The sequence below is a fragment of the Dipodomys spectabilis genome, unplaced genomic scaffold (assembly GCF_019054845.1).
Source record: "Dipodomys spectabilis isolate Male_0828 unplaced genomic scaffold, ASM1905484v1 ptg000289l, whole genome shotgun sequence".
NCBI lineage: Eukaryota > Metazoa > Chordata > Mammalia > Rodentia > Heteromyidae > Dipodomys > Dipodomys spectabilis.
In genome coordinates, this window is record NW_024870966.1 from 838,999 (window position 1) to 849,582 (window position 10,584).

General features: G+C 48.8%; 1 protein-coding gene across 1 annotated transcript; it reads right to left on the minus strand.

The window, feature by feature from the left end:
- Positions 1-1,546: 1,546 nt before the first annotated feature.
- Positions 1,547-2,674, minus strand: Prlhr (prolactin releasing hormone receptor). The gene has a single exon (XM_042701465.1). It carries the CDS (start codon positions 2,672-2,674, stop codon positions 1,547-1,549), a length of 1,128 nt encoding a protein of 375 aa, XP_042557399.1.
- Positions 2,675-10,584: the final 7,910 nt, after the last annotated feature.

Below are 10,584 nucleotides of genomic sequence, written 5' to 3' on the forward strand. Positions count from 1 at the left end.
GTAGTGGACATGGGTATATTTGGATTTAATTCTCCTAGTACAGTGTCCCCTGCCTTCTAGAGCAAGGCAGTAGCGAATGAGCCCATTTCTAAGAGTAAGAGAAGCCAGAGGAGAGGAAACATTGATTCCTCTGTTTTGTAAGGAGGGGAAGGACTGGAACATCACAGATGGCAACCGAGTTGCTACAGAATCTAGTTCAAGCCACACAAACCAGAGGGGCAGATCTGACAGCTGGATACTATGTATCATTTCCCAAGGCTCCTGCCCTGCCCACTGCTCCAGGCACTGTTCCCACATTCACGGTAGAGACCTTTGTCCCAGGACACTTGTCCTCATTACCACAACTCTCAGGAGGTTCACTTGGTGAACATCAGCCTGGTGTCATACACACAGCCTTCACATGTTTCTTTAACCCTGGAAGTAATTAGTGCTTCATTTCTGCATCCAGTGGGTAGCAGTTTATTTATTTCTGCACTGTCCTTAAGTAAACTCCCTATCCTTACCTTCTAGGTTGATATGTTCCCAGTGTATTGGAGGAGCAGGTGCTGAGCAGTCAGATGACAGCTGTTGATCTGTTGCAATTGAGCAATTAGAGAATGTAAGAGAATGCTGTCGTGCACAGCTTACATTGAGCATTCAGAAAATCAAATATGTGAGTGCCTGTCTGTGGCAAACACAGTGTGTGTGTGTGTGTGTGTGTGTGTGTGTGTGTGTGTGTGTGTGTGTGTGTGTGTGTCAGTGTGTGCCCACACACACACATAGGTCTGTCCTTAGACAGACCTGTATCCCTTTAAGTGAACTGGGCCTTTTTCTCTTTAGCTATCTCTTCATTGACTACTTCATCTTAATATAGTAGTTGGGGCATTAGGAGGAAAACAAAACCAAGAGCTTTTGAGAGACAGCCTGTAAGTAGCTCTGTACTAGATAGTCGAGTGATTTTTACAACTGAAACCCTAAATGCTGAAATCCTAGATGTGGGTTTGTAACACATATTTACCTGAAATCCTGGAGAGTCAAGGGTTAAGCTGACAAAACATTATCAGGCATTATATCTAAGTTGGTTCATATATATGCTGGAAATTTCCCAACCCTGTCATTTTAAGTCTCATCCTCTGTGTTTCTCCAACACCACAGACAGAAGAGCAAGAGTGAACCATGGCTCTGAATTCTTTTTCTGGTGGGGGACAAAGGTATTTGTTTGGCTCTGAGGGGCATAGGGAAGAAATGTCAAATCCTTTTCCCTCTCCCTGTCCTCCCTACCAAAGCCTGCTTAACATTTTCCCCCGAACACAAGAAAGACCCACTTAGCATTTTACAAAACAAAAAAACTAAACTAAACTAAAAACTAAAACGCACACCCAAGAAAGAGACAGGTAGCCAGACAGAAGGGCTGCGCTGGGAATCCAGCCCATCGCTAGGCTAGCTGAGCTCTGGGGCTGGGAATAAGGTCTACCAGTCTGGGGTGGTGACACCCCCCCCCCATACACACACACAAAGCCAAGCGATGTGGAGCTGCCCAGCCCAGGCCAGGCCCGGCCGGGCGGCATCAGATGACCACGCTGACCGTCACGCTCTGGCGGTGGGGCACGATCTTGCGGGGCCAGGTGAGCAACAGCTTGCGCAGCTCCTCCCGGAAGCTGTCGTGCAGCCAGGCGTAGATGAAGGGGTTGTAGCAGGCCGAGCTCATGGCCAGCCAGTGGCAGAGGAGCTGCACCAGGCCGAAGGCATAGGGATCGATAGCGTGCGGGTCGAGGTCCCGCAGCAGGTTGAAGACGTGCAGGGGCAGCCAGCAGACGGCGAACACCACCACCACGATCACCAGCAGGCAGAACGTGCGGCGGCGGCGCGCGCGGTCCCAGCCCGCCTGGCTCTGGGTCACGCAGCCCGGCACCACGCGGTTGCGGAGTTTCACCGACACCCGCACATACGACAGCAGGATGACCAGCAGGGGCAGCAGGTAGGTGCCCAGCAGCAGTCCCCAGGCGTAGAGCTGGCGCTGGCGCTCCTGGGGCCCCCAGAACTCCTCGCAGAGATGCACGTGGTGGGGCTCCAGCCGGACGTGGTAGGTGTGCACGGCGGCGGGCAGCGCCAGCACCGCGGACAGCGCCCAGATGGCCAGCACCGCGTAGGCGCTAAGGCGCAGCGAGATGCGCCTGCGCAGCGGGTGCACCAGCACGACGTAGCGGTCCACGGCGATGGTGGTGAGCGTGAACACCGACACGTACACGGTGACGGGCTGCAGGAAGAACACCAGGTGGCACAGGCCCCCGCCGAACACCCAGCCGCGAGGCTCGAAGGCGTAGGCCAGCGTGAGCGGCACGCAGGCGGCGCACATGAGCACGTCGGACAGGGCCAGGTTGCCGATGAGGAAGTTGGTCACGTTGTGCAGCCGGCGCACGCGCGCGATCACCAGCACCAGCAGGCAGTTGCCCACCAGCCCCACGACCACCACCACGCTGTACAGCAGCACGATCAAGCCCTTCAGCTGATGCACCAGCTGCAGGCTCTGGAACGGCGTGATGGCCTGCGCGCCCGGGCCGGGCACCGACGCCGCCCAAGACGCGTTGCCCGCCGACGCCTCTGCGCTCTGGTTGGCTGGGATGGAAGGCGCGGGCGGCGGCGGCCCGGAAACCAAGTCGGGGACCCCGGAGTTCCGAGTGGGCAGTGAGGTCATGGCCACCTGTCCAAAGATAAAAGCGAAGTGGGTCGCTTTCCCGTGTCTGCCCCCGACACCGATCGCGCTTCCTTCCACCGCCCGAGTCCTCCCGTTGCAGTAACGGAGCCTCAGAATGAGAGAGAGAGAGAGAGAGAGCCCCTCTGTCTTCCCGTCTCTGAAAGGAAGCCTAACTAAGCGCGACAGACAGGCACGGGGATGTAAACGGCTCCTGGCGATTCGATGCTCAGCCCCGGAGCAAAGTCCTACCTGGGCGCGGGGCTGGGCCGGCGGGAACGCGCTCGCGCGGGGTGGCCGGCCGGAGTCCCTGGCGTCCCCAGCAGTCCGGGGGCCCAGGCGTCTCTCCGCGGGAGCTTGCAGGGATGGGGGGCTCCCGTGGGGGCGAGCAGCTTTTGAGGGGGCTCGGGAACGCCTCCTCTCCGCCCCGCCCCGCACTCCAGCGCCTCCTCGTATGGAAAACAGGGGCGGAGCGCGCGCGCTGCCCAACTCGGTGTTTAAGAAAACTAGTAGGGGGCGGGGAGGGAGGGCCGGCTGGGGAGGACGGAGCCAGGAAGGAGGAGGGGCCGGAAGACCCCGGCCCGACACGCGAGGGGTGGTCTCCGACACTGGGGGGGGGGGCGGCAGCGCCCCGGAGTAATCCCGCTCTGGAGACGAGGAGCGAGCCGGGCTGGAGGCAAAGGAGAGGAGAGGCGGGAAGCGTCAGGTCGCCCCGACCCCTGGAGGACAAGAATAGGGAGGGAGTGGGGCCGAGACGCACCTCGAGGGAAGGCTGGTCCTTCCCCTCTGGATCCGGCGGGGAGTCGCGGGGAACTCGGACAGGACACTCCCTCCCCGCAAGCCAGACTGGAGCTCTTGCTCCCCAGCAGACACCCTGAGCCTTTGCCTGCACTGTGCGCACCCGGCCTTCGCCAAGCCAGAGGAAGAGTTCAGCACCACGGACAGCTCCCGCCTCGCCCGCGGAGGGGATAGCCCTGGCCTGGCTCCTCCCAGCTCTCGCTTCCTACACTGCACCCTGGCTGCCCCTTCTCAGAGGAGAGGGTGGCAGGGGCAGGGGGTGGATAAGCTTGGGCGCCTGAGATCCCAGGGCTGGTGACTTTTGCTCCTGTGCAGATTACCACACGTGGGACAGAGCCATTTTTTTACACCATAATCTCTGTCTCCGTTACTGTCTGTCGGTCTGTCTGTCTGTCTCTGTCTGTGTGTGTGTGTGTGTGTGTGTGTGTGTGTGTGAGAGAGAGAGAGAGAGAGAGAGAGAGAGAGAGAGAGAGCACTAGAAAATGCAGCTCTGGAGACAATCAGCCCTTCACCAGACACCCCTCAGTGCCTGCGCTACCACTCTGCGTTTTCATTTTTAGCCTAATGCCTTCACCTGCTCACTGAACTAATACCATACCTTCCTTGAACAAATGAACTTAGGCCTCCTGACCCCATTTTAGGATTTGCAAAACTGCCAGTGCTAGCCAGGTCACTCAGACCTGTAATCATAGCTACTTGGGAGGCTGAGATTTGAAGATCTCAGTTCAAAGCCAACACCAGGCAGGAAAATGCATGAAACTCTTGTCTTCAAATAACTACCAAAAGCAAAAAGAAACAAAAACAAAAAACATACACCAGAAATGGAGCTGTGCCTCAAGTGTTATCTTTAAGAAAAAAAAAGTTCAGGGCCAGCTCCTAGGCCTTGAGTTCAGGCCCTGGGACACCAGCACACAGACACACACAGACACACATACACACACACACACACACACACACACACACTAGTACTTACAGGATATCCACTAGGATAACAAAAATAACACACATTTGAAAAGTGTAAACATTTTATAAACTCTTTACTAGTGAGTTGTCATGCAAATGAGCCCACACTAATGGACTCCGCCGACCTCGACCTCGGATGGAAGCTGCCTCCTCTTTCCTTTGTCAGAGGATGGGGTTTCATGGCCTGTTGTTCATTGGCTCCTGCCACTATAAATACCTCAGTTCCACTGGAAAGAAGTAACAAATTACCCCATCCTCCGATTCACTCACTCTCACAGGAAAAAAGTCAGCATTGATACAAAGTTATCAGTCAGATGCACCTGCATCCATCCTGAACTCACACTCTGTGAGTTGTAATCAAGCTAGCTAAAACCAGTATGAACTTAATCGCCAAAAAAACTTACAAGGCTCCAACTAAGAAATGTTTGTGCTACATAATCCCTTATGTGATTATTGTGTGTGTATGTGTGCACATGCACCCACGGTGGGGCTTGAACTCAGGGCCTGGGTGCTGTCCCTTAGCTTTTTCACTTAAGATTGGCACACTTGAGCCACAATTCTTCTACTTCCATAAGAGTCTTCTGTACTTGTCTTCCCTGGCTGGCTTCAAACCATGATCCTCAGATCTTAACCTCTTGAGTAACTAGGATTACAGCCACCAGCTCCTGACCTATTACCTGGCTATTCTCCCACCATGCTCACCAGCAGACTTGTTTGTCCCCAAGATTATAAATGGCCATTTGATTAAAAAGTAGCACACATGAAGCAAATAAAAACTGTGGCAATGTAGGTCATTAAAGATTTGGAAAGTAGTGAGATCTCATAAGTAGAGCCAATACTCTGATTGATAACATTGATATATGATAATAAAAGTAGTAAGACAACCTTGTCAACAACTAAAGGCAACTAAACATTGGAATCTGAAAGTTCAATACTGCAACATGCTCTAGAGAAAAGAGGCAATCATTTGCCAAACCCCAAGCTAAGTCTAGGAAGTATTTTCTATTTTTGTAAGGTTGGAAGTGAAGATCTTAGAATAGAATCATCCATATTAGATCTTTATTCCCTCTGGTTCTCAGTGGAGGGTCAAGCTGGTCCCTCACCTAGGCACTACCTCACAATAAAGCTACAGTAATTTCAGGGAACATCACTCTGCTAACACAGCTTCAGAAACCTGAGAAGCCATGAATGAGGATGAAGGAAAGGACATCCTTCACAGAGTCAACAGTTAACTGTTCCTCCATTCATCCTTTGAATGAGCCTCTAACCAAGGTGAGATTCTTCAGCATAGCCTTTCCAATGAGCAAGCATTGCCATTCTGATCTTCTTTCTTTTTCTTTCTTCCCTTCCTTCCTTCTTTCCTTCCTTCCTTTCTTTTTTCTTTCTTTCTTTCCTTTCTTTCCTACTTTCTTTCTTTTTGGTCTTTCTTCTCCCCTTCTCCAAGCCAAACTTGGTTGCATATTGACAGATCATCACTATTGATGCTCAATGCCTTTTTTTTTTTTTTTGGTTGGTTGTGGGGCTTGAACTCTGGGCCTGGGCGCTGTCACTGTCCCTGAGCTTTTCAGCTCAAGGCAAGAGCTCTACCACTTGGGCCACAGCACCACTTCTGGTTTTCTGAGTGGTTTATTGAATATAAGAGTCTCATGGACTTTCCTGCCCAGGCTGGCTTTGAACTGCAATCCTCATATCTCAGCTTCCTGAGTAGCTAGTATCTCAGCTTCCTGAGTAGCTAGGATTACAGGCATGAGTCACAAGCAACCAGCTCAATGCCTCTTTATCTCTAAAATGTTAGTTGTTTTGCCACTTGTCTAAGTCCAAGCAAAGCAGGATAGAAACTGCCCCAGAAATGAGTTTAGTCTACCAAGAACCATGCCTCCATGGACCCTCCAACCAAGCCATGTACCAGCTCTAGAGGCCTCTCAAATGGGGCAGGTCTGCCCACCTAGGGCAGAGAACAGCTTGTGGTGAGCAGTATAAGAGCTACCAGGATGATTCACTCAAGAACTCTCCAAGTGTTCCTTTTAATGACTTTGAGAACATGTGTGCAACTCACACCCCACACATAGGGATCAAGGCTCCCGGCACAGTCGTGCTCACATTCACCATGTTGCAAACCTTCCAGCCCAGCTTTGCCAAAACATACTGAAGACTTAAGTGCTATTATTGTCCTGACCAGAAATGAACCTTCTATAGCCTTACTTTCCTTCAAATCCTGTCAAATCAAAAGTGAGACTAGAGAGCCTGGTGTCCTGTCACTCAGAGGCATCCCGAAGGGCTGCACATCTGGCTTCTGTCATTTCAGTCTAAAGTCCAGATTGAGTCTCATCCTTTTGGGCTGGATGCCTCGGCCAATGGGGCTTGCTCTCGCCTCTTGACTCCGTCCTGTCATCCAAAAGTGTAAGAAGGTGTCAAATCTTTCCAGAAAGGATTTTTTTCTCTTAGGTGACCTTACCCACATGTGAAGTTCAGAGAACAGGCTAAAGCAGCCTTTATTTTTGTCCCACCGTGCTTATTTCAGGGACGTTGGATGGATTCTAGGTGATCTCTAGAGAACAGATGTTAACTAACCCTGGCATGGCTCCAGAATTGAAAGATCTTCAGGACAATCATATTTTTTTTCTTTTTCTAGTGTAGGCTCCCTATAATGAGACAATTTTGTAAAAGATTAGAAATAGCTTGTCTCTTTTCTGGCCCTCGTTCTCATGTGTTGGCACTACCTCCCAAACAGCAGTGTGGGTGAGACACACACCCCCAAAGGAACACTGAGGTTAGAATGGGGGTCTAAAGTTCCCCCTGCCCTATGAGAAGAAGGAACCCTGCTGGTTTCACAGCTATTAACTGTCTATCTATTATGGGGCACCTCTAGGACAGGTGACTTGAAGGAGAGAAAGGTCAGTGAGACATATTCCCTGGCCCTTTTGTCTAACACATCATTTGGTAGAAACAGTCAGCTGGCAGAAGCAACAATGGAGACCATCCCAGGTAGCTGTTACTTTAGGAAATACGATGGTAAAACTGAAAAGCCACGTGATTTCGGTAAATTAACAAATTTGGAGACTCCTAATTTCCAATTCTTCTCAGACTTATATTTCTCACTGGAACTGCTTCTTTTCATAACTTCTCATTTTTTTCCAGCTTAATGGTTTGTACTTGAATTACCCACTCAACTAAAATAAGACCTTGAATTGGCAGTCAGGGCATTGAGATCGACAGCTGCACACGAGCGCTCCATACCAATTGGCACATTTGCATTAATGCCGGGTGACCGTCCATATGCCCACTTCTAGACATGATTTTTTTAATATTTGTAAAGAAATAAATGTAAAAGGCATACAAACACGATTTTTTCACAAAATGCATAAAAATAATAAATATGTACAAATAAAATACACTAGGCTTCTTTAGGTAAAGCTTGTACCATAGCAGATCGAGTTCACCTATTTGCTGTTGGCTGGGTGAGGAAGGAGACCTTGATTGAGGCCAAGTTTCCAGAAGCAGTCCCGAATGAAGGAGCTTTCACCCACACACTCCCACACAAGCTGCCATTGTACTGTCACCCCCTCCAATGGCACTTTTTCATCTGACACTTGATCTTGACGTCCTTGCTATTCCCCAAAGCACCACAAAATGGTGCCGTAACTTCTTCATACCACCCACTTATCAATGTTTTGCTAACCTAAGTCTGCGTGGCAGGGCTTAGTCATCCCACACCCACTACCAGGTATGCAGAGAATTTGAAGACTTTCTCACAAATACAAACAAATGACGGGCAGCTGGGAGGTTGGACAAACGTATACTGGGCCCTCTTTTGTCTTCCCTAGCAGAGATATCTATTTTCAAAAATCACAAGCTATTAAGAGGCCCTCTTACTTTGCTACTCTATTTCATCATTTCTAATGAAATAAAAAATACTAGAGAATTATAGATTTAAAAGTAATCGTCATGCAACAGTAGTTCACATCTGTAATTCTAGCTACTCAGAGGAGGCTGAGATCTGAGGATCAAGGGGTTTGTTTTAGTATATATTCTTTATTGTAAAGATACTGTACAGAGGGGTTACAGTTACATGAATAAGGTAATGAGTACATTTCCCATCAAGCATTGTTACCTCCTCCTTTGTTTTTCCCTTCCCTCCCCACCTCCTCAACTCCTCCCTTCCCCCAGGATCAAGGTTCTAGGCCAGCCCAGGCAGGAAAGTCTGTAAGACTCTTATCACCAATTACTCACCAAAAAGACAGAAGTAAAGTTATGGCTTAAGTGATAGAGTGCTAACCTTGAGCCAAAAGCTCAGAGACAGCATCTAGGCCATGAGTTCAAGCCCCAAGTCCAGCACACACACACACACACACACACACACACACACACACTTTTATGTGTAAACTGAATTCTCCAAACCAAAGAAGTCACCTTTATATTTAAGAGCTTCACATTGCTTAACCTTCCCTAATGGGCACATTATGACCTATAGGGAACTACAATGTCATAGATCAAGAAGCTGGAGTGCTATGTGGCTACCTTTAATCCCTTTCAATAGCTATTTATTAATAGCTCCTCCATCTAACCTAGCACTTTGATGACTAGTAGCTAAAACGCTTGGAATGTAGGGCTGGGAAGGTGGCTCAGTGGTAGAGCGCTTGCCTTGCATGCATGAGGCCCTGCGTTCGATTCCTCAGCACCACATAAGCAAAAAGAAAAAAGCCGGAAGTGGCACTGCGGCTCAAGTGGTAGAGTACTAGCTTTGAGCTAAAGAGCTGAGGGACAGCGCCCAGGCCCAGAGTTCAGGCCCCACGACCAGACCCAAAAAAAACACTTGGAATGTAGATAAGCTTAAGAAATCACTGGTCCCTACCAACCCTGAGGCCAGAATAGGAGAACCCCTCCTTACTAAAGATCACATTTGAACCCTGAAAAAAGGATTTCCCCACTTTTCAGTCTTCGTATTTGATGAACCCACCTATTTCTTTTACCTCTCTATAAGCACAGGCCATCACTTTCGCAGGAGAACCACATCTCCTTGCCTCAGTTTTGTTTGTATTCCCTAAGTATAGTTAGCGGTAGTAGTTAGCTCCAAATAAATGATCTTATTTCACAAATGTTATCATTTGCATCAACATTTATTTTCATATTGCATTAATATAGTTGACCATGGTATATGTAATTGTATATGCTGTATTTCATGAGGAATAAAATCCTCAAATAAAATTAGTTTCCAAAGCTATAAACAATACCTTATACCAGGGCTTCTTGCCCTGGGCACTGTTGACTTTGGGTGGGTGGATAATGCTGTGTTGGGGGTGGGGGAGTTGTTTTGTGCATGAGAGGTTTTTACCAACAGCCCAGGCTCTACTCCCACCCCAGATGCCCTCCACACCCACAGGTGATCATTGAAAATGTCTCCAGCCATTGCCAACCATCCCCCAAGCAGGGGCAACGTGGCTGAAGCTGCATACAACGTCTTCACGAACACACCACAGTCTTCATCCACAGAGCTCTTGTCGGAAGTAAAAACACCATCAGCCTCAGGGCAGCTCTCTGCAGACACCTTGACCCTAGAAGAGCATGGTGAAAAGATTTCATTTCCAAGCTGTCTCCTGACTTTTTCCTGAAATAACAACAGGGCAAATGGTGAAAGATGTTGTTTATAAAAAGGGCAAAACTCTCTTTTAAAAATTGATTACCACAGGGAAGAGAGACTTTCACCAATTCCTAAGACAAAATAAAATCTAGCGTTCAGCTTTAGGACTAACAGCTTTAGTACTGCGGCTGTTACACATGAGTCACTGAACACAGTCCTCATCCTAGAAGAAATAAGAAGCCCCTATTAATGCCTTCTTCTAGGAAGTAGCAAGAAGACGTGGGCTGTGACAGATGTCAAGGAAGATAGCTGGTGCTGAGTACTGGCGTTTATACTCAGCCAGCACTGTCTGGAAGTTTCCGGGGTACAATTCCCAACTTTCACTTAAAACATTACTCCACTAGACAGATTTTGTGGTGAGAAGAATTTAGGTTTTTTCAGTCTGCTTCATTTAATCATTGATTACCAAGAGGCATACAAAGTCCAGGCTATATATTGTAAGAGAATCCAGAGATTAAGAGAAGGGGAGAAAAAAATTTTAAAAAACGTCTAAAATTCTATAGTCTAGTGGGTA

What these genes read in the sequence shown, in the direction of transcription:
- Prlhr (XM_042701465.1), bottom strand. Translation starts at nt 2,674, where the DNA reads ATGACCTCACTGCCCACTCGGAACTCCGGGGTCCCCGACTTGGTTTCC.